At 42.5% G+C, this 25,169-nt stretch overlaps 1 protein-coding gene across 3 annotated transcripts in view; it reads right to left on the bottom strand.

The window, feature by feature from the left end:
- The window catches only part of ZNF385D (zinc finger protein 385D), a 981,977-nt gene that overhangs the window by 250,682 nt on the left and 706,126 nt on the right, over positions 1-25,169 (bottom strand). For all 3 annotated transcript variants that reach the window (XM_070781567.1, XM_070781569.1, XM_070781568.1), the window contains one exon: positions 10,647-10,789. In XM_070781567.1, the coding sequence (XP_070637668.1) occupies positions 10,647-10,789 (143 nt within the window). The remainder of the gene's footprint in view (positions 1-10,646; positions 10,790-25,169) is intronic.

The following is a 25,169-nucleotide window of genomic DNA, read 5'->3' as shown; positions in this document are numbered from 1 at the left end:
TTCTGGGTCTCTTATTGGCTTATAGAGGGTGTTCTCCTTGTGTCTGCATGGCATCTGCCCTCTCTGCTTGTCTCTGGGTCCGAATGTCCTCTTTCTATAGGATACCAGTCATAATAAACTAGGGTACACCCTAATGACCTCATCTTCACAAATTACATCTTTGACGACCCTATTTCCAAGTACGATCTCATTTCTAAGGCACCATGGGTTGTGAATGCTGGGGGTACACAATTCAACCCACAATGATCTGATTCAATGAGAAGCATCCATGCGAGAGAGAGGTCAGGAGTCTCAGTTTTCTCTTAGCTCTCCCACTTCTGTGCCATGAAACTGGAAATGTCTCCATCACTCTAGGCTTCTCTGTAAAATAAGTGATTTGCCTCAGATACAAATTAACTCTAAAATGCTTCTTTCCTTTTTAAAGTGTCTATACGTGTGGAACAGGAAATCACCCAGAGAGTCTCTGGATGCTACAATAAACTAGGAGCTTAGACAGTCTCTTACCTGGGTCCTCGTGGTGACCCAGGATCACAGTTAGCACAAAATACAGACTAAGCAAACAGGTCCAATATATACTTTTGCAAAAGTAAAGCTTCAAATCACTAGGATTCGATGGGCTGAGAAAGGAAAACAAAGGTATAATGTGCATCATGCCTCAATCTTTAGTGAGAAAAACATGCTCACACCTCAAAACATCACTGGAAGGACAGAGACAAAAGCCACTAACCGTCCCTGACAAGAGAATGGAGGCCCAAGGGGAGGGCAGATAGGGAAACTTGTCCTCATCACATCACGTTTGGAATAATAGGGAAATAGGTTTCTTGGTCAAAGAGCGCACAAGCATTACTTGGGGCTGGTGCACGGGGACGACCCAGAGGGATGGTGTGGGGAGGGAGGAGGGAGGAGGGTTCAGGATGGGGAACACGTGTATACCTGTGGTGGATTCATTTTGATATTTGGCAAAACTAATACAATTATGTAAAGTTTAAAAATAAAATAAAATTAATTAAAAAAAATTTAAAAAAAAAAAAACAGAAAAATATCTGTGTTGTCTGCAATTGTTCAGCCTTTTATTTTCAAGCCTGGATATTCTGTGTTTCAGTCATTTTGTGTTTGAGGGTCCTTATAAGTAGTCTTGACTTTTACAATTTTTGGTTCACAGGAAGCGGTATGGCTCAAGTGAATATTATATAGCTATTTGAACATGAAGGCATACAATGAAAGATTTAATAACCATACATTTTTAAAGACGCCTTTGCTGTACAAATATGGCACACCATGCACAGAACTGGCTAGAAATCTGCTACATTTGTCTTTGAAAGGCAAGGAACTTAGTAATCAATACCGTATTTACTATGGCATTTTTCATCTGCAAAATTTCCATACCTTCTACCACTTGTGACTAAGAAAGGCAGGTTTATTTTTCTACCCATAATTTCACCTTGGCTCCCTACCTAATTTACTGAGAGCAGCTGTTGTGAAAACTTCTTAGGAACAGGTACTAATGTTCAACTGAATTTAGGTACAACTGAATTTAGTTGATCTCTCTCTGGACCAAACAAACAGAGGTGTGATGAGACTGTTTCTGCAACTCCCACACTGGCTGAGAGAGGAGGGGCAACTCCGTAGCTGCAGCAGGAGGCAAACTGCACAGGCGTGGGGCGACACAAGCCAAGGATGACTTTTCAAGGGAAAGGAGACAAAATGTGCCAGTCAATACGGCAGCCCTGCCATTTTAAATATGGGGGAAATAAAGATCCTGAAGGGTTTATATCCAAAGGTAAAAAAACAAAAAACTTGAAATGTTCTATTTTGAGTTCTGTATTTTTGTCATTCACTTATAATATTATAAATGCATATTTAACCTGTAGAATAATCTCTATACATTAAAACACATTTGAAGCTGTCCTTTTAAAGTCCTAAAGTGCCTCACCAACATTTTATGGTGACAGCCCTTCTGGACTCACATGAAGTTGTTGATGAGAAATGCAAAGGACTGATTTTAGATTATATTCTGTAGGCAGAAACTGGGATTTTGACACCACTGTCCTTTTCTACAACTGGAGTAAATAAACACACGACCCAACATAAGATTGTGAATGCATCTTAAGGGGATGGTTTGATGCTGTGCTTCCTATGTTTCCTAATAATTGCTTAAATGAATAACTTCTGTTATATAGAAATCATCTAATGTATGAAGCAGTGAGCACTAAGATTTTTAAAAGTTTCATGTTTCTTATTACACAACTGTAATGACTTTTTCTCCTCTATCAGTTACCTGTCGTGCATTTTTCTGCCTGTCTACCTACCTACCTACCTACCTGTCTGTGCATCCATCCATCCTCCACTCATTCACTCAAGAAATGTGTGCTTAGGGACACAGAACACAAACTGATGGCCACCAAAGGGAAAGAGGGCTGGGGGAGGGCTAAATCAGGGGTTGGAGATGAACAAATACACACCATAAAGTGTAAAATACAGAACCAACAAGGACTTACCGCATAGCACAAGGAACTATGGTCAGTCAGTACCCTGTGATAAGCCATAGTGGAAAATAATATGAAAAAGATATATACATATACAACTGAGTCACCGTGTTGTACTCCTGAGACTAAAAGAACGCTGTAAGTCAACCGTCCTTCAGTTAAAAACAGACGTGCATTGAGTCTTTGTGAGATTCCAAGCTCTGTACCTTAATGAACAAGATGAATATGGAGCTGACTTCAGATCCCAAATTCAACCTTAACCTTTACCATATAGCTTTTTAATAAAAAATTAATTTATTTACTTTAGTTGGAGGATACTTGCTTTACAATACTGTGATGGTTTTTGCCATACATCGATGTGTATCAGCCACAGGTATACATGTGTCCCCCCGTCCTGAGCCCCCCACCTCCCTCCCCACCCCATCCCTCTGGGTTGTCCCAGGGCACCAGTTTTGGGTGCCCTGCTTCACGCACTGAACTCACACTAGACACCTATTTGACATATGGCAGTGTAGTATTTGTTTCAATTCTATTCTCTCAATACCATGTAGCTTTTTTGCTCCCCTCCAAGTGACCTCTCCTTCCCTTGACCTCAGGTAGCACGTTAATTACTGATTTAATTACTGAGTTCTTTATAGAACATTTTAACTACTCTTCCCCACTTTGCCAGCAAAATGCTTGCATAGAGCTCATTGCCTAACGGAGTGCCTTATATCCAGATGTTTTGCCACTTGCGGACAGAAGGGTGTTATCAAGAGTGACAGGTCAACTCGGTTGATGCCATCGTCACAAAGACCATCCCCCTCGTCTCCTCTTCCTCCTCTTCTCATCTTTGCTTTTGTATTTCCAGGTCCACTAGGGTGTCAGACACACACTCAGTGCTGCATAAACGTGCAGAGAGTGAATCGGCAAGTAAGAAAGTTACTTCTTACCCTTCCTCTAACTCTCTATTGTTCTTACTAGCACTACCCTATCCATAGATGCTTCTTTAAGAATTCATTTATTTTTGGCCATGTCCCATGGCATGCGGCATCTCAGTTCCCCAACCGGGGACTGAACCCCCATGCCCCGCATCGGAAGCACAGGCTCTCCACCACGGGACCGTCAGGGATATACCACCACACAGGCTTTTGATGGAGCTATTTTGCAGAGGCCGATTTTTCAACCCATAGAATTTTTCCAGTGAGACTTGAACTTTTACAGAATGAGGAAATCATTCAATGAGTAAATGAATGAAACACTCACTCCTATATTTTTCTCGACAACAATTTTGAAGTTGTGATGTGCATAAAAGTTTAAAAATTTCATAGAAAATAGCTTTGCTTTTAACCAGTTGGGATACAAGTGATGATTTTACATACTTAGTCCACAATCAGTATTTCATTACTGGCGGCTAGAAACAATATCCTAAACAATGTCTCCCTATAAGCAAGGCTCCAAGTGCTTCTGGGAGCTAAAAAACCAACCAGGAAAGGATCATGTGTGGTAGAGCTGTGGCTACTGATACCTTCAACTGTCCCCAAAGCCCCAGCAGACAAATACAAGGAAGTAAGTTCCAGAAGAGCAGAGACTTGGCTCGTAGTTCTGCTGTTGAATCCTAAGGGCTCAGCACATAGTAGGCCCTCAATAAATACTTGTTGAATGAATGAAGAAATACTCTGCTTCTTATTAAGCAGGAGTGGTTAATAACTGTCTCATGGGGCTCCCCTGGTGGCTCAGTGGTAAAGAATCCAGCTGCCATTGCAGGAGAGCTGGGTTAGATCCCTGGTCTGGGAAGATCCCACATGCCATGCAGCAACTAAGCCCGAGTGCCACAGCTATAGAGCTGGGGCTCCAGAGCCCAGGGCTCCTACTTCTGAAGCCCACAGGCCCTCGAGCCTGAGCTCTGCAACGAGAGAAGCCCCCATCTAGAGAGCAGCCCCCACTCCCCGCGACTAGGAAAAGCCCAGGCAGCAATGAAGGTCCAGCCCAGCCAACAAACAAAGTGACGGGAAAGAGAGACCTGCCCGGCACATGGCGCCACTCTTCTGACGTCCCCTCCCTCTGCCCACATACATGCTCAGGCTCCATCCTTGAACTGCTAGGTCAGAATCTGCCCTTGACACAGTCCCCTTGATTCTTCGCAAACATGGGAAGCGTCCCTATAAAACACGTCAAGTTCACTTTTCTGCCTCCAACAAATGAAACTTCCCAATCCAAAGTAACACCATTTTCAAGTGTACAGGGCTAGTTGTTGGTAAAATTACTGCTGTTTTTGAGAAATGATGTCAGACGCTAGGGTTTGACCTCTTTCTCTCTCGGCCTCTCTCTTTTCCCCTTCCTTCCCACATGTTCCCTGTCTGGCAATGAAACAACATGACCCAGAGGAAGAGCACAGAGTCTAACTTTCTATGCTAATCTCCATCTTTAATGTTCAACAACGTGATAACCAGAGCACCCTCAAAGCAAAAGCGTCACGTCCTGCATGTGCACACCTTTCCGCCTTCCTGCCCTCTGCGCGCCCTCCTCACCTTGCCCTGTGCATCTTCTGGAAGCAACAAGACGTGGTACTTGCTGAGTATCTGGCATGTGCAGGTCAAGCTTACCCACTTAATCTTTATGCCAACAAGAAGCCCAGTTATGGGAGGGGAGCACGGAGCCAGGCTCACTGTCAGCCCTCATCAACACACCCTCCAAGCACTGCACCTTTTTAATGACACTCCGAATGTTTGTTATTGTCATGACGACTGAGCAGAATATGAAGAAAGGATGCCAGAGGAATGAGAATCAGAAAGGCAGCTCTGAAACCCTTGGAGAAAGTTGTCTGGGAACATAGTCACTTTTTACGGGTTTGGTCCAATCGAGCGATACCCCAAGGTCATACTTACTCAAGCCCATTCCTGGCTTCCACCTCCAGCGTTTTAAAACCCAGCTACCTGTCTGATAGCAAACCTAAGTGAGATCAAGTTACTGTTCTTTTATGGAACAGGACACTGGGGCTCCAGGGCACTTAGCCTCTTGCTTGTAATTGCTGGAACTTTTGCATTTCGGGTTCCTCGGAGCCCTTTCCATTCTGCTGTCACATCACGTTTTCTGTCGGCAGCCCCGCGCTGCCCCTCCTTCCGTGTGGTCCCCTGGCACCCTAAGGACAGGAAGCCTGAGGTTTACTTTCCCACAGAGATCTGCCCGCGAAGTTCAGCGTAAGAGTCACTGAAGATTTCGGATACAAGTCTTTGGGATACCACATTAGCGATGCTGTCTTATCATCACGTCCTACTCGGTGGTACATGATATTTATTTGTCAAATTACAGATGACAATATCAATCACTTGAGCAAGATCAATGTTGCCTGCTAGGTGTCTCCACTATGAAATTCCTTTTTTTCTTGTGGAAATATTCGGAGACTATGTAAATACAATGTTCCCTATTGCACCTTCATCTACTATGCTTATCATCCATTGATGTCTCTTGCTGAATAAGTTGCAGAATGGTAATTTTTAATTTTCATTTTCCTATGTCTATTCACTGCATTCTATTGTAAGTAAAAGCTTTACCTTCTCTGTTTATATCTGTGTGGAATAATAGAGTCAGAGTTCATTCAGTGGGTTATTATCTATTGTTATCTTTTAAAAAATCCTAAGTCATGGGATTTGGATGAAAGTAACTGGGCTTACCAGGCATCCTGTATTTCTGCAACTTCCTGACGCCATGAGACCAAGCTGAAACACCAAGAGCCAGCAACAGCCTACTCTGACCTTTGTTTGCCCGGCACCTCCAAATGTTTTGTAAGCATCTAAATCCTTCTATTAATTCCCTTCCTGTTTGCTCGCCAAGAATAGTTTCTATTTTTCTCACCAAACCTTCACTAAGACAACGTTTCACTCCTGCCCTTGAGTGGACATTTTGTACCACACATCATTCTCTATAAAAGCACCTGCATTTACAAATATTTGTTTATTTGTCCAGCTTCTCCTTTATAAATTGTTTCATGGCAGAGGTCACAACATAAATTTTGTTATCCCTATTCTAAAGGAGATCAGCTCTGGGTGTTCTTTGGAAGGACTGATGCTAAAGCTGAAACTCCAGTACTTTGGCCACCTCATGTGAAGAGTTGACTCACTGGAAAAGACTCTGATGCTGGGAGGAATTGGGGGCAGGAGGAAAAGGGATAACAGAGGATGAGATGCTGGATGGCTTCACCGACTCGATGGATGTTGAGTTTGAGTGAACTCCGGGAGTTGGTGATGGACAGGGAGGTCTGGAGTGCTGCGATTTCATGGGGTGGCAAAGAGTCAGACACAACTGAGTGACTGAACTGAACTGAACTGAACTGAACTCTAGCAGTTGACTGAATCAACCATGTTCATACTACGTAGGAAGGAAATATTTCTTTACTACCAATAAATAGTATTAACCTATTTCCAGGATTGGATCCTCTCAAGAAATGCACGTGCAGAAAGGGATCACTGAGATAATAGTGGCCCTAAGCACTGAGACTCCATTGTCTAAAGAGACGGAGGGACAGAGTAGGGGTACAAGGAAAAGTCAAGGGAACTTCTCTTGTCTGAAAGCTACTGGCTGCAGCAACCCTAGGTCAATGAAGCAGCTTCTGTTGCTACTCCCCAGAAGGTGGCTGTAAAGAGATTAAGGGAGCCCAACGGCTTTGTTGAATGTGCTTTTATGTGTCCACAGCTCAGCTCCCATCCTACACCCATCGTTTCTTTCTCTCCTAACTGCACTTCTTTTTCCCCAGATGTTTCATGATTCTTCCTGACTCGTGCTAAGTCGCTTCAGTCGTGTCTGACTCTGTGCAACCCCATAGACAGCAGCCCACCAGGCTCCCCTGTCCCTGGGATTCTCCAGGCAAGAACACTGGAGTGGGTTGCCATTGCCTTCTCCAGTGCATGAAAGTGAAGTCACTCAGTCGTGTCAGACTCTTAGCGACCCCATGGACTGCAGCCTACCAGGCTCCTCCGTCCATGGCATTTTCCAGGCAAGAGTCCTGGCTCATATCTGAACTCAAAAAGGTCAGAGGAAAGAAGGCCATGAGGTAGCAGACGGGTGGCAGCACTGGGCACGTCTGGGTAGGAGGGGCCACTGCAGCCCTGCACGTTTGTGTGTCCACAGGTGAGAACTGGGCCCCCAAAGCCATGATCATCAGGGGCTCATCATCCCACAGTCGTCTGTGTAGATCCATCACTTGATGAACAGAGGAACTCTCCCACCAAAAGCTGGATGGAATCTATTAGATTCCAGAACCTTAGCATATTCTGAAACAATTAAATTTCATTTCCCTACCGACTCATGGAATGAGCTTTTGAACCAGAAATAAAATCAACTAACAGCAATAAAATGTTATAATTAATATACCCTGAATTTGTGGATTGAGATTTTCACACCTGCTACAAAATCAAGAACTCAGGGTGTTAGTCAGAGATGCTCTGTACATCTGGGAATTATAGGATATGGGGCTGTAATTCTCAGCCCAGAACTACAGGATATGGGCTTTGCAATGTTCCACTCAGTTGGAAACACAGACTGACTTAATCTTGGACTGGTTGTGACTTAGTCAGCACTAGAAGGAAATAACCAATAGGCGTAGCAACACGGGGTCTCTTGGTTTGACTGGGAAAAACACCAGCACAAGTCCAAATCAATCACATAAGAAAAGGAATCAAGTAAAACTTTGGCAATCCATTAGTTGATGAACTTCCACATTCAAAATAAGAAGGCTACTTATGCGCATAATACCTGTCACTCAAACAGTGCTTATTATAGGCTGAGCCGCGTTCTAAATGATTTAACCCACATAATCATGACCACATGCCTAGGAAGTAGGTTAATTATTAGTCCCATTTTACAAACAAGGACATTGAGATACATAGGGATTATGTGACTTAGCCAAGGCCATGATGATGGTGAGCAGCAGTTCTAAGACTTGAACACAGGCAGTCTAGCTCAGAAGCCAGCTGGACCACACACAAGGCTGTCTTTGTCCACAAAAGCTCAAGTATTTTGAACATTATAAACCCAAAGGAAGAGATCATCAGGTCCACTCCCTTCATTTTAAAGACGAGGAAACAGCAGCAAAGAGGACAGAGATTGGCTCAGGGTCCCACAGCTCAATACATCACTCGTCTTTCTTCAGTGACAAAGAACACGCACTGTCAGTCAAATCCTTCGTTTCACGTTTAATGGTTCCCGAAGGGCAAATCAGAAGTTTAAATCCCAGTCTTTTGCAACCTTGCAGGAACTGTACGCTGGCTTCTCCAGAGCTGTGCGTGACAGGAGGCCGTGGTCTCAGCGGCCTGGTGAAGCACCTGATGGGTCGTCTCCGGGTCCGGGAAGCACGATGGTGCCTAGAAGCCACTAACAGTGCAGTGGGCAGGCTGTTCAGAGAGACGGAGCCCGGACTTCAGTGCGGTCGTTCAACGACCAACAGATCTGATCTGAGCTGGGTCTTCCTCTACTTTTATTGAAATACCTAGAATTAGAAACCTTTGCTTTGGAAATACGATCTTTATGCTGCTCTATTTATGTTTCATGCATTTCAAAACAAGACTCTTGGGAGCTTCTCTTCTCCGTGGCATGCTTCCCAGTAATTCACTCTTCCATGAGATGGGATACATTTGGTTCAGAAGTCAGGTTTTATTTCCCCCATTTCTTATTTTATCAAGATTTTGTTCCTGTTATTGTTGTTCAATTTGAATTATAACACTGTCATTTGGATATATGTAATTGAAAAAAACTCCTAGTCTGAAAGGTCTTGCCTACGTTTAAACACATCTTAACTCACAGCTTGGTTACTGTATTGGAGACTGTTCAGTGCTTTGCTTTCAGAGGAGCAAATGTTGAACTTTACATTTTTATAAGGTAACAGTATAATTAAGAGGTGTAAATGTGTTCATCTCTTAGGCTTGCTTTCTCCTAAGGTTGCCCAAACAGTGGTTGAGTTTTATACATATTGCTACAAAAATAATACTGAAGTTGGACAAGAAAAAAAAAAAAAGACTCTTATGGAAAATCCTTCATGTTCCCCAAAGCAAAGCAACCACTGTGACTCTCCAGTGTCCTTCAGTAAAGGCAAACACACAAGTGCACCATCTCCTTGGCAGGCCCAAAGTCCCTGTGACGAAGCATAATTAAAGTAAAAGAGACCCACTTCTGTCTCCTCAAGGAGAATGACCTAATTGTGGACAGAGTGTTTTTTCTTTTTAATCCATCATGGAGGTAAGATGTTGCAAAAAGAAGTCTATATTATTTAGCTCATTGGGCCTTCAGAGACCTTACATCTTAATCCCCTTGGTTGTGTTGACAAGTTCTGTCATCGATAAACTCAGACCTGCATCATAACAACTGTTGAAAACTGAATCAGATATTAGAAAACAATGTCACTTACTGGCTTCTAACCTTTTCAACCCTTATTTCTATTTTCATCCTAAGAATATTCTCAGTGCTTGTACAAAAAAAAAAAGGATGATGATGCACATGAGGAATCTGTCAACTTTTAAAGACAAGCACAAGAGTGAAAACAGAGGCAAGTAACTGCTGTGCTGGTGTTGAGAAGGCCGGTGACAGAGCTCCCAGAACAAGGTCACTTAAGAAAGACTCAAGTTGAGGAGCAGTGTATGAGAAGAAAGAAAAAACAAAAAGAAAATTATTTCTACCAGAACCCTAATTGCTTTTAAATTAAGAGGGAGAATGTGCTTTATGCATAGAATGTATCTCTAGTGTGATGATCAGGGTCCTCTTCATGAAATCAGAAAAGAAGTAACAGATTTGAAAATTAAAGTAGAAGGCCCAGAGAGAAGAAACACATGGTTAAGTTTTCAGACATCGACATGAATCTGAATGCTCTCTAACACATTCATTACCTTTCAGTTAAACTGAACTTGGCATGGAAAAGAAACTAATCAAATGTCTAGTGTTGCCCAGAAAGACAGGAAAAGGGAGGCACAGATTCATGATCCACCCCATCAGATGCAAGCTCTGCTCCTCTTTCCTGAAGGAGGCTGGCCCTGGAGACCTCACACAACCAGGCAGACAACTAACTCGGCGTCCTTTCGGCCAAGCTATGGAGTAAAGGGCGGGGTAGAAGGGAGGCCGTGGCCAGCTCATCCCCGGCCCTGGACGCTTTCCAGGGCCAACCACCCTGGCCCAGGCAGATGGCGCGGGACTTACCGCATTAAAATTGGGGAAGAGGTTGACTGCGGCCGCCGTGTCGAGAGGAAATGGGAGAAACGGCTTAATGTCCAGCGACGGTTGCAAAGGCGGGGCTGGCGGCCGGACCAGGGCTGGGAGAGCGGGGCTCTGGCATGTGCCACCTGTACAAAGGAGAAGAGAGGGCACGGTCAGGGAACTGGAGCATGGGGAACACACAGCACTCAGTCACCCAGGCCTCTTCTGAGACCAAAATGCCAGCTTTCCAGGTCACTGGAGAAAACAAGACACAGAGCGCACTGACCCCAAAGCCGGGACCCAGCAGAGGCACAGGTGAGCAGAGGGCGTACACTTGCTGCTCCCGTCCCTCTCGGATCAGGACTGTCTGCCTACGTAAGCAATTGTTAACATTTCAAACATGTCATAGCCCGCAGTCCATTCTTCTTTTTCTGCCTCGAGCTCTGGACTGAGTCACCAGCAAACCTGTAACTAAGATCCCTTGATTCAAAGGGAAAACTCTTTCAATTATCCCCTAACCGTCTTTGAAAACGAACTTTGGCTGAAAATATGCATCCAGTCTGAGTGATTCTTTTACAGAACTGCTCTTTTCCACCACGTCCCAGACTCTGGCAGCGAGATGACATGAAGCTGGCACAGGAAGGAAACTTAACCACAAACACGGGCAGCCATACCTGACAGCCCTGGCGACTGGAAGATTAAAACCAGCAAATCCAGCTACAAATCACAGGATCCCTGAGCCACTTAATCCCTGCGGCTTTAAAGATTCAAGACTACCTGCCCCCTGCCTTCCCAGTCACGAGTAGGTGGAATATGGAAGGCCATCAAGGAGAAGGAATGGCATGTGACGGCAACACAGACACCTCCTTCGCACACCAGTGGGCAGAGGCTGTCCGCAGGAGACTCACACCTTTGCCCCCTGTTCTAGGATTTCACTGCGTTCGGAAGCTGAAAGGAGCCTACCTCCCTGTTCTGTCTCTCATACTCTGGTTACGTTCCAAAACATCAATTTGTTGTTAATTAAAGGCTGTTTGAATCCTAGGAAACTGTTAAAATATGCCAGCGTTCTTCTAATCTGAGAGGCAAGCAACAGACTGTAAAAACCTACTGGTGAGAATCCAAAGAAGCATTAGGAAAACAAAACGCACTGGGATTTTTCCTTTTTCTCATGGAAAAGAATTCTAGGAGACAGAAAAGAGAAGAAAGGCTCCTGTTTGTGCCACTTCCTTGCCTGCCATCTTGCTTTTAAAACAACCTGGAGCGAGATCCCATCCAAGTTATCTTTACAGATCTTACCAGGTCAGCTGCACGCAGACCACCCTCTTGCGCCCCATCAGTCACCTGAACAAAGATGAACATTTAAAAAATGATTCCCCCATGGCAGATCCAACCCTACTGGACCAGAGGATCTACTAACAAGGCGGGTAACTTAACATCCACAGCAGAAGCCATCAGCACAGGATTTAACTAACCATACCAAAAAAACCATCAGGTCTCCTGGCTTCAGGTATAAAATCAGCCAGAGCCAAATTAACAAAACCAGTATTTTTCCCACTCTTTCTTTCTTCCCTCTTGAACTGTTCTTCAATGACAAGGCCAACAATATCCAGTTTGAAACAACAAGCCAATTAAAGTGAAAAATAGTAAAGAGTCAGAAAATAGAGGGCTGATGTTAAAACAGAGGGAGATAAAAGCAAAATACAGTGAGTTACAGTCACCAGGGCGCACTATAAACCAACTTTACTGTCCACGGGGTGGTATAGAGGGCATTCGTAAAACGTCGATGATGGGCCTGCCGTGAGTTTAGTGCTCCTACCAATTTCTCTTTTGATGAAAAGTTAAAGAACCAAAATAAAACTTTGGTTGGTGCCTCTTTAGAAAACTCAGAAGTAAAATAAGTTTGGGTTGAAATCTGAGGTGCAATTTAACATGTCCGTAAATAATAGCTTTAAACATATCATTTTAAATTATTATTATCTGTGTCAGAGTCACACCTTGCAAAAGGTATTCATTCATGTATATCCATTACATTGTTTGACCCTAAATTCTCAGAAATCAGGTAACGGATAGCATAATACCATGGAGAGAAAAAATAAGTTGATCAACTCTTTAGCTGTTTATGCTGCTTCCACAGAAACATTTCATTCTTCTAATTATAAGAATGCAATTTAGCAGGAACATATTCTGGAATTATTTCCTTTATGAGTTCCCCATTTGTTCAAGAGAGCCAAAGAGGTTCTGGAAAAGCTCAGGCTTCTTTTTTTTATCCACCACGCTGAGAGGAACAAAGAATAAATATACACTGATTCTACCGCTAGGGAAAATTAATTCCTCTAAATATATACCTCTCTTCCTCTGAGATACAGGTTTCATTTGCATTTTATTATACATACAGTTCAGGGCCCTCTCTTAAGGTTGCAACTGGGGCTTCCTACGTAGGGGATAAGAAGACATGGAGGAAGACTCGTAACATTGGAGGGGAGCTGTTGATACTATCTGAGTTCAGCCCTTTCTACCTAATTGAAGAGAGAGAAGTGTAAGATCATTGGAAAACAGAGAACATGGTGTGACCATACATTCTTCAGCCACTTGCCATGCAAACCCAGGTGGGGTGGACAACAGAGGATGAGATGGCTGGATGGCATCACCGACTCAATGCACATGGGTTTGGGTGGACTCCAGCAGTTGGTGATGGACAGGGAGGCCTGGAGTGCTGTGGTTCATGGGGTCGCAAGGAGTTGGACATGACTGAGCAGCTGAACTGACTGACGGAACTGACTATAGTATTAATATTTAGGCCCCAAATTAAGACTGTCTCTTAAAAATTATCTATGACTAACATTTCTGCTCTTAAAATTAGGATACATTCTGAAAAATATTTTGCTTGTTTCAATCTGTATACGCTCAGCAGTAAGAATACTATTGGAAAATAGTATGAAGTTAAAACCAGCAAACATAACATGTTTCCTGTAAAGCAGACTAAAATGTGCTCCTTGAGAAAACAGCTATTTCATTCTTTCATTTTTTAAAAGAATTTATTTTATTTAGGGCATGAGTGTATGTTTACTATTATTTTCTTTATTATAAAATTATCTTGACGATAATAAACATCAAGATATATATGAATGTGTAGACAGGACTGTAGGTAACAAAGAGTTTGCTGTGTCATTACCATTTACCAGTGTTGCTTCTTTCGTCAGAATGTCACTTCTGAAAATATTGATGCTCTTACTTTGAGAAAAGCAGTTTGAAGCCTCCATGGGTTGGGAACAGAAAAGATACAAATGCACGCCCTTTGTATGGAAAACTCTGTGGTACTACTTCTAGTATCACGTATTTCATACAGTATGCAATTTTAACTTACATAGCTTTTACAAATTAAGCCTTAACAGAACATTCAGATTTCAGAGCAGTTAATATCCCTCTATTCCAAATTTCTTTACATCCCATTATATTCAATAAACTAAAAAAACATTCATTAAATAGACATCAGTTATTAGACCTATACTGAGTAAGGTATTGAATAATGAAGGTAAATAAGGTAAATCGATGAAGCAAGTGATCTAAGCTCATAAAACTCCTCTCTGTCCCTTCTTGAGGCTTGGATCTGCTAGCCTAGATTCATACTTAGAATTCAGAATTGAATTATAGAGCAAACATATACTATAGAGTGTACTTTGGTCTATTCACAATACAGCTCTGTATTCACAGCAGTGCAAATCTGTGAACTTAAAAAATACTGGAATAACCTGTTTGTTTATAGGACATTTGTTAATAGAGATTATCTGAAAAAATAAGACATTATACACTTCAACAATTTGCATTTTTGAAAACCTAATTAAAATGCCAATTTGGAAATATTCATTTTAACAATTTATACAGACAAATAGGAATTCTAAACCACTGGTTGTCAGCTGAAGCATCATATTAGAGAAAATGTAGGTAGAGTGCCTAGCAGAGAGCCTGACCAGGCGGTGCTAAGTGAGGCGGGTGTTTTTAATGAACCCAATAAATTCCAAAGGAATGCTCAGGTTGGTGCAGACGCATATCTGGGCCCCCTAGAGGAGGTCAATCAAGACAACCCTAAAGGCACCTGCCTATTCTGCACTTGGTTGATTCTGGCCACTGCAGAAGGAGAGACTTCACAGTTAGAGGTTACCTTGTAAATCAACATTTTAAAATATTCCTTGAGAGTAAAATAGTGTTCTTTCCATAATATAACACTTCTAACCTTGAACTTCTGCACTTGGTCCATTCATGGTTCATAAAACAGTCAGACATCCTGTCTCACAGCTTAACCTACTACTTAATCACTCATTTCCCCAAATGGCAAAAGTGAAGTTAAAAATGATCAGGGGTTGCTGCTGTTGAATATTATCACACATACACACATATATATATAATATCTGTATTTATAGAAAGCAGAAGAAATCCCTGATTTCTTGATGGGAGAAATAATTTCTAGCATACCTTTTTCTTTCGGTATAAATTTAATTATATATGTGTATATATATATACACACATATATATGTATATGTACATATATGCTTGTGTGCTGTGCTAAGTTGCTTCAGTCGTGTCCAATTCTTCGTGACCCCACAGACTATAGCCCACCAGGCTCCTCTGTCCATGGGACTCTCCAGGCAAGAACACTGGAGTGGGTTGCCATGCCCTCCCCCAGGGATCTTCCCACCCCAGGGACTGAGCCTGCATCTCCTGCCTTGCAGGTGGAGTCTTTACCCACAGAGCTACCCAGGAAGCCCATATATATGCTTACCTATACTGAAATATACACATATGTTCAGCAGCGTCAACAGTGAGCCAGAGTTAAACTGCTAAACTGCTCCGAATATTTAATCTAGTTGAATAACACTGAGAACATTTTACACATCAAGTCGTAAGTAGTTACTTGCAACTAATCTGACAGGAGTGGAATGTTACTGACATCCAATCCCAACTACTGCAGTTTGAATTTGCCATGTGTGCTGAGGGAGGGAAGGGCAAGATAGGGTTTCTGGGGCCTACGTGATCGAGGACATAGAGAATTATATCTGATACTATGAACAGGAAGTAGAAAAGAAATGATGGATTGGGGGCATAAAAGCAAAACTTGACTTGACACAAAACAATGGCCCTTGAATGCTGTTGCTGGTGAAACAGACCAGCCAGGGTGGAAGGGGGTGAATGCTGAGAAAAAAGCTAAATTTTACAAATCTGTTAAGTAGTTGGTATGTGCTAGGCCCTGCTATGGGCCTCCCTGGTGGCTCAGATGGTAAAGAATTCGCCTGCAATACAGGAGACCTGGCTTTGATCTCTGGGTTGGGAAGATTCCCTGGAGAAGGGAATGGCCACCCACTCTAGTATATACCCTTAATTCCTTTAAAATACACAATAATTCTGCCAGGAGTCTATTATAATGCCGAATTTGCAAACTCAAAAGTCAAAGCTATCATCTAAAATACATTGCATCTGAAAACCACCCAGGTAATAAATGGCATTCATCGTCACGCTGAGTAATCCTAACAAGCTTCAGTGCACTGATACAAGCAGCCTTTAAGTTAAAACAACAAACACAAACAAAATGACAACAAAGAAGAATACTGTGAAGTCAGTTTTGTCATACAAGGCAAGCCAGCTCCCTTGCAGCCAGAATGGAATGCACTAAATCAGAAGTCTTGTGAGAAAATTTTATTACTGCTCAAAAAAAAAAAAAAAAAAAAAAAAAAGGAGTAGACTCATTCCGTGTATAGAAGATGATAAGGAATGTTCAGTATTTATTACCAGTATTTGTCTACATGGGAAAACGCTGATCCTGCCCTATCTTCGAGAAAGTCTCCAGAAACACATGGGCTTCATATCAAATGTTTCAAAAGCCCTCCAGTTTGCATTCTTTAACATCTACTTGCCAAATCAGAAAAACAAATACGTGTTTGTCACATTCCCTTGTGTGGCTGCCTCCCAAATACTCCAGGCTGCTGGCTGGGGATTACAGTGGGCAGTCTGCTGTTGAGGTTATCTTTTACTCCTTAGCTAGAAAAACGGTATGTTTACCATACTCCCTTCAACGTCAGTGATCCAAACTCCCATTCAGTTCCCATCTTTGTTTAAATGTTGTTCCCAACAGAATGATACAATTAGAAATGGATTTGGAGATAAAATTGAATTTATTGTGATTCGGTCACCATTTTTCTTTCATGGCTTTCATTTTCCCTCTGTTCTGAATTGTTGGTTCGCCTACTAATTGATCCAGCACCTTCTACCTGAGGATGAAGCTCCTTGTGGGCATAAAGTGCATTGCCCTTGGAAGGTCAGTTTGGATATTAAAGCAGGATCTGGCATACAGGGGCAGTGGGCAGCACTGAGCTGTTCCTGCTGAGGACCGCTGCCCCAGCCCTTCTTCCCGTGACCACAGAGGGGAAGAAGGTAAGAAGGGGACTGAGTTACAGCAACTCTAACACTAACCTGGAAACCGTGATGCAGAAACATTTGCCCAGGTTAACTGACTCACACTTTACCCATAAAAGAAAGCCCATGTGAGCGATCTGTTTTCCCTTGTTTAAATTCTTTACTTATTCATTTTAAGTCATGGAATTTAAATATTCCAAGACATCCAGTGGAATAGAACTCAGCCGTAAAAACGACGGAATACTCCTTTTCATTTGCACTTACAGGGATGGACCTAGAGATTATCATACTAAGCAAAGTAAGTCAGAGAAAGAAAAGAACCATATGACATCACTTATATGTGGAATCTAAAGCATGACACAAATAAACCTATGTGCAAAAAGAAACAGCTCACAGACACAGAGAGCAGTCTTGTGGTCCACGAGGGAAGAGCCGTGAGAGAGGCGTGGAGCGGGAGCCTGGGACCCAAACCAACAGAGAAGGGGCGAGCTCTCGCACTGCACAGGGAGTCATGTTCATCATAGTCATAACGGAAAAGACTGTGATTAAATAAACGTTCCAGTAAACTGCGTCAAAGCCCACTCTGGAAGAACGCTAAGAAAGAAGGACTAAATAATGCTTCCTCTGTCGTCATCATTGAACACTGGCACCAAAAGCAAAGCACGGCTCTGCTCTGGTTGTCACGTCTTCACTAGAGGCCACGTCGACCCTCTCACTTATCTGCCCCACTCTCACGACAATCCCCGGTGCCTGCAAAATGCTGTGATGATTCTAAGAGTACCAGAGTAGGGATTTTTAGACATTTAATCTTGTATATTCCTCTGCACTTCAGCCCCTCTGTTAGCGCATGAGTGAAGACAAGGAACTTCTCTCAGGCGATCAAACACTTTTGCCTGGAAACTTCCTCTCAAGTCCGCAACAGTGAATGTAAAAATGTAAAATTTTTCCTCAAGAAGAACTCACAAGATTTAATTTCACAAAATCATTTGTAACTAATCAAAAAGGTGATCTAATGCTGAGATGTCCTGTATGGTAATCTTTAGCTGTGTGTGGTTAAGTACGAACTAAATAAAATTAAATGTTCAGTTTCTCAATCACATTTCAAGTGCTTGACAGCCACATGTGACCGAGGCTACCTCAATGAATAGAATACTGCAATTAAAAAAAGGATGGACTGGGGAGGGATGTGGGAGGGGGTACAGGATGAAGAGGAAAAATGCATGCCTATGGCCAAATCATATCAATGTAGAGCAAAGACCAACACAGTATTGTAAAGTGATATCCTCCAATTAAAATAAATTAATTAATTAAAAGAAGAAAAACATTTCCATCACTGCAGAGGGTTCCATCAGACTTTGTAGCTTCAATGCAAAACCAACGGTCCCCAGTAAGGAATCATTTACATACAAGTGCCTGATACAGTCTGTTCCAGAAAGCACTGCTGATAGGAGAGAACTCTTTGCTTTCCCCTGGGTCTGTCTCCTTTGGGGGATGGCCAGGAGAGCTTTCCTAGGGGCAGACTTGGCCACTGTTAGAAGGCAGACCCTGACAGGACTGGGTCAGCAAGAATTAGTCCTCCATTCCTGGAGAAGACAATGGCCAATCTAGGAATCTTTTGTGATCAATGATGATTATCCTCAAAGGAGAACTTAATGTAAAAAATGTAATGCTGAAATCAGTATTAATGAGTAAGGAGTGCCTTGGATAAAAATGACACCACTTCTGCAAACCAAAGATGCAAAATGGGCCTGTCCTGGGGCAAATGGTACTTTTTAAAAAATTCTGTTCATTCTTGAGAGCGCTACCAGGAAGCTGCATTTCACCAAAGTGGGTCACAATTTAGTCTCACTAATAGCCAAATGTTCAAAGCTAGCTAATGTAGGCAGTTAAACTTCCCTTGATACCTCTGATCACCCTGAGGAGTAATTCTGTTCATAATAACCAGGCTTTAGTCGTCTGACCCTTTGAAGAGAAGAAAAGATGCTGTCATCTTGTGGCATGGTCTCGTTTCGCGTGATCGGGGTCTTGCAGTTGGGCCTTTCCCAAGTGAACTTCTCTACGCCAGCACAGCTGGGCATACAGTTCACTGTTCCCCACACCCTGATAAATATTCTTCTGCCCTCACGTTCTTTCCATTTGGTATTATTGTGATACATTCTTTGCTTCCTCTCCAAGCATTTGCCAATCTGTGTAGGCAATCAGTGCAACCCAAGGTATTAACAAAACATTTCCTGAGCTTAAATGGTTTAAGGTGGGTTTCCCAATACCAAAAAGGTAAGTTAGGTAAGCATCACGCAAACTAGAGAACACCTTTGTTCATCTCCCTAAAGTGTCTTCAAGATATAGACGGTGAGGGAGAGCAAGTCTAAGAGGAGAAGACAAGCTCAGAGTTTTGACATCCTAAGACTGAGGTGTGAGTGGAAATGGGTCCTAGCACTTAGAAGACAGCTCTGTGCAGACTTCCTGCTGAGGGAACACTGGAGAGTCCTCACACAGGAACTGAAATTATGGACGTGAAAAAGATCTCCTTGGGAACAGGTAGAACAGAGAGACCAGCCTCCTGAACCTGGGGGCTCATCAGCCCAAGGAAGGAGACGGAGAAGGACCGGAATAAAAGATAAGGACAGGGAGTATGACCCCCAGAGGCAAGAGGGAAAGTATGTTTACAAAAGGAAATACTAAGTGGTCAGCACTGTCGAAGGCTGCCTGTGGAAGGACCAATTAAGATGCCAACTTCTGTGAGACTTCATGTCATCAAGATTTTTGGTGATCTTTATCAGTTATCTGTTCTTGTTGGTCGTGGTGTTCAGTCACTAAGTTATGTCTGACCTTTGAGACCCCAGGGACTGCGGCACACTGGGCTTCCCTGTTCTTCACTATCTCCCGGAGTTTACTCAAACTCATGTCCGTTGAGTTGGTGATGCCAACCAACCAACTCATCCTCTATTGCCCCTTCTCCTCCCACCTTCCATCTCTCCCAGCATCAGGGTCTTTTCCAATGGGTCAGCTCTTCCCATTACATGGCCAAAGTACTGGAGTTTCAGCTTCAGCATCAGTCCTTCCAATGAATATTCAGGACTGATTTTCTTCAGGATGGACTGGTTTGATTTCCTTTCTGTTCAAGGGACTCTCAAGAGTCTTCTCCAGAACCACAGTTTGAAAGCATCAGTTCTCCAGGGCTCAGCCTTCTTTAAGGTCCAACCATCACATCCATACATGATTACTGGAAAAACCATAGCTATGACTATAGGGACCTTTGTGTTATTTAGCGAGTAACCTCAAAGAGAAGTCATTTTCTCACAAAGCATTTGTTCCATGATTGCCTGGACACCAACATCTGAGGATACACAGGTCCCTTATATAAAATAGCATAGGATTTGCATATAACTTACACACATCCTCCTATACATTTTAAATCATCTCTGCTGCTGCTGCTAAGTTGAGATCACTTATAATACTTAATACAATGTAAATGTTACGTAAATAGTTGCCTGTGCCAGCCCAGAAAATTCAAATTTTGCCTTTTGGAACTTTCTAGAGTTTTAAAAAATATTTTCCACTTGAAGTTGGTTGGATCTGCTGATACAGAATTTTTGAATAGAGAGAGCTGAATGTGTATCAAAATTAAAGCTTCCTACCTTTGAAAGACAGCATTAAAACATAAAGAGAAGGCAACATGTTGCTATATTTAAAATATGTAACCGAAAGGACCTATTGCATAGCACAGGGAACTCTGCTCAGTATTCTGTAATAACCTAAATAGGGAAATAATTTGAAAAAGTATAGATACATACATAAGTACAAATGAATCACTTTGCTGTATACCTGAAACCATCACAACACTATTAACCAACTATATGCAAATATAAAACAAAAAGTAAAAAAAAAAGTCGGGGAGCCAGCTATTGCTAAGAAAAATAAATATGCAACACATATATTTAACAAAAAATGCATTTGGAATATATAAAAAATTCTTATAGATCAATAACAAAATATTAACTCAAAGATATGCAAAAATTTTGAACAGACATTTCATAAAAGAAGAAATACAAACAGCAAATATGCAAATAAAAATCTGCTTAGCATCACTGGGGAAATGCAAAATAAAACTATTACATATTACTATCACCTACTAGGAGGGCTAAAATTAAGAAGAAAAACAGTACCAAGTGTTGGCAAGGATGTAGGTCAACTGGAAATTTCATACTTGTTGGTTGAAATGCAAAATAAGGTAGCACTTTGAAAATATTTGGCAATTTCTTACAAAGTTATATTCAATTACTATATGACCCTGCAATCCCCTATGTATTCACACAATAAAAATAAAAATGTATATGTGCAAAAAAAAAAATGTGAAGTCTGACCCTTTTGAGAAGGGTCAGGGATGGAGGAGGGATTCAGAAAGGAGTCTAGTGGGGAAAAATATTTTGAACAACTTGACTGGGAAGGAAAAGTAAAGTAGGGCCTTACTGATATGGGTAAATATTTTTCCAAGGTATGGAAAGGAACTGATTCAATCTAGAGTAGTTAATTTAACTCATTTTTTGAAAGGCAAGTTTCAACTAGCAATTAAGCCTAGAAAATGTGAAGCCATGGCAGTGTATTAATTTTTATTTATTTCAGTCACATCCCACTCCACATATACTCTAAACCCACATCAACGTATGGCAAACAACCAATCATTGTGTCTTCTTGAGGACACAGTTCAAGCCTGGCTTCCTTGATGCTGGTAGATGCTCACAGCTGTCCGTGTAGACAGCGTCACAGCTGCCCATGTAGAAGGAGCACGCACTGGGTACCCTCCGCTGCCCCATGCCCCCATCTGCACATGCATCACCATGCTTGCGGGTCTGCCTTCTCCGTGAGGATGCTGGGTCTTGAGGAGAATATCTGGTGTAATCCTTCTAGATTCCTGTGCAGGAGGAGGGTCCTGGTACCTACTTGTCTGTCTTTTTCTGGGAATAAATGCATGACTATACACATGGATGAGCAGTCAGATGACTGAGGGAGACTGAATCACAGCCTGCTAGATCCTGCACCCTTCCTTCTGCTGTGCCCAAACCCACAGTCTTCTCCACTTCAAACCCCAGTAACTTTCTCGAAGACAAGGGGACAGAGAGTTTTTTGAAGTGTTCTCACCATTTAAAGTGAGAGGAACAGTGTATCACAGACATTTAAGCCAATAAAGCTTCCATGGTTGATTTTCTTTATCTAATAAATAAGTAGCTCAGAGTAGCTCAGAATCTCTTGAATCTCAGAATTAAGATTGCTGGGAGAAATATCAATAACCTCAGATATACAGATAACACCACCCTTATGGAAGAAGGAGAAGAGGAACTAAAGAGCCTCTTGATGAAAGTGAAAGAGGAGGGTACAAAAGTTGGCTTAAAGCTTAACGTTCAGAAAACTAAAATCATGGCATCCGGTCCCATCACTTTATGACAAATAGATGGGAAAACAGTGGCTGACTTTATTTTTCTGGGCTCCAAAATCACTGCAGATGGTGATGGCAGCCATGAAATTAAAAGACGCTTACTCCTTGGAAGGAAAGTTATAACCAACCTAGACAGCATATTAAAAAGCAGAGACATTACTTTGCCAACAAAGGTCCATCTAGTCAATGCTATGGTTTTTCCAGTGGTCATGTGAGAGTTGGACTATAAAGAAAGTTGAGCGCAGAAGAATTGATGCTTTTGAACTGTGGTGTTGGAGAAGACTCTTGAGAGTCCCTTGGACTGCAAGGAGATCCAACCAGTCCATTCTGAAGGAGATCAGCCCTGGGATTTCTTTGGAGGGAATGATGCTAAAACTGAAACTCCAATACTTTGGCTGCCTCATGCAAAGAGTTGACTCATTGGAAAAGACCTTGATGCTGGGAGGGATTGGGGTCAGGAGGAGAAGGGGACGACAGAGGATGAGATGGCTGGATGGCGTCACCAACTCGATGGACATGAGTTTGAGTGAACTTCGGGAGTTGGTGATGGCAGGAGGCCTGGCGTGCTGCAATTCATGGGGTCACAAAGAGTAGGACATGACTGAGCGACTGAACTGAACTGAGTCAATCATAATTCTAATCTTCTTATACTGTAACTTTATTAACACTATTTTCCCATCACTATGTAAATCTCTTAAGCCTGTTTCACTTTTAGGATTGAATCTATTCTCTTGTAGCCGTTCCCCCTTCCTCTGCAGGCATAAAGGCAGGAACATTCTGAATGCTGGATACTCCATAGAGTGTATCTCCTTTGTGCTCTCACAGCCTTAAGGAAAGGACTTCCCTGGTAGTTCAGCTGGTAAAAGAGTCCACCTGTAATGCAGGAGACCCTGGTTCGATTCCTGCGTCAGGAAGATCTGCTGGAGAAGGGATCGGCTACCCACTCCAGTATTCTTGGGCTTCCCTGGTGGCTCAGCTGGTAAAGAATTCGCCTGTAGTGTGGGAGACCTGGGTTTGATCTCTGGGTTGGGAAGATCCCCTGGAGGAGGGTATGGCAACCCACTCCAGTATTCTTGCCTGGAGAATCCCATGGACAGAGGAGCCTGGCAGGCTGCAGTCGATGGCGTCCCAAAGATTTGGTCATGACTGAGCGACTAAGCACAGCAAAGCCCTGGCTTAAGGAAATGGAGCCATGATGAAGTTAAGATAGTTGTTCAAGGTCATACAATAAATTCTAGAAGGTCAAACCCACATCTCCTGCATTGGCAGGCAGATTCTTAACCAGATATGAAAATGCTATAGACGGAATTTGCAAACCAACATTCTACTTCCAAAGTCTAAGCTCTTATATTTACATTTTATTCAGGGATTCCTTTTATTTTTTTTTAGATGACCTGTGGTAGAGGAAAAAAAAAGTGATAGAGAAAACAAAATTTTGTAAATAAAATCTGGTTTCAGTCAAACTAGGCCAAAGCCAATTATATCAATTATGTTAAGATTCATTCACTTGTAAGACACTAGATTATTTAAGCAACAATTTAATGTGTCTTGTCTTTACTGGGGCTTATAATCCAGTATAAGACACATTATGCATATGTTGAGTCTGTGTGCTCAGTCGCGTCGGACTCTGCGCCCCCACGGACAGCAGTCTGCCAGGCTCCTCTGTCCGTGGGATTCTCTAGGCAAGAAGACTGGAGTTGGATGCATTACCACCTCCAGGGGATCTTCCCAACTCAGGGGTCTAACCTGCATCTCCTGCTTTGGCAGACACCATAATGTTATAAATAGAATGCTCATGTCCCCTACCCTCAAAATAAATATGCTGAAACTTACACCCCTCCGTGGGAGATTAGGCCATGAGAGCAGTATCCTCAAGAACAGACCCTGTACCCTGTCATGGAGACCCCAGAAAGACCCCCATCCTTTCCAGTACGGCAGGGGACCATCTGTGACCCAGGAAGCAGGCTCTCACCAGATGCCAAGTCTGCCAGAGCCTTGACCACAGACTTCCCAGCCTCCAGAACTGTGAAAAGCCAAAGTCTGTTTATCATAAGCAACCATGGTGTTCTGTTACAGCAGCTCCAATAGACTAGAACATATGTGTTCATCCAAAGGTAGCAGCGTTTTACTCTGTTGGAATGAACCTGTTGTTTGTGCCTACATGCTAAGTCACTTCCGTCATGGCCAACTCTTTGTGACCTTTTCTGTCCATGGGATTCTCCAGGCAAGAACACTGGAGAGGGTTGCCATTTTCTCCTCCAGGGGATCTTCCCAACCCAGGGATCAAACCCCTGTTTCTTACATCTCCTGAATTAGCAGGCAGATTCTTTACCACTAGCACCACCTGGGAAGCCCATTACTTTGTTCAGCTCTCCTTTTCATTCTGTCTACATATTCCAGAAGGGCAACATAGAAACTAAACTTATATCCATCATAATTAATTCTATTGAATTTAATGGTAATATTGGGCAACCATTCCCTTCTCCAGGGGATCTTCCCAACCCAGGGATCAAACCCTGGTCTCCTGCATTGCAGGCGGATTCTCTACCACTAGGCCAACAGGGAAGCCTCAATATATGGTAGAGCATTCCCTTATTTTGATTTTCAGTCACTGTTTCACTATGATTTTTTCCATATTTCAATTGGATTTTCTTTCACAACAGCCATGGCACAAAACTCCAAGAAAT

This window comes from Bos indicus, chromosome 27, assembly GCF_029378745.1.
Source record: "Bos indicus isolate NIAB-ARS_2022 breed Sahiwal x Tharparkar chromosome 27, NIAB-ARS_B.indTharparkar_mat_pri_1.0, whole genome shotgun sequence".
NCBI lineage: Eukaryota > Metazoa > Chordata > Mammalia > Artiodactyla > Bovidae > Bos > Bos indicus.
Note: the sequence above shows the minus strand (reverse complement) of the source record. Positions and strands in the feature narration are given on the sequence as shown.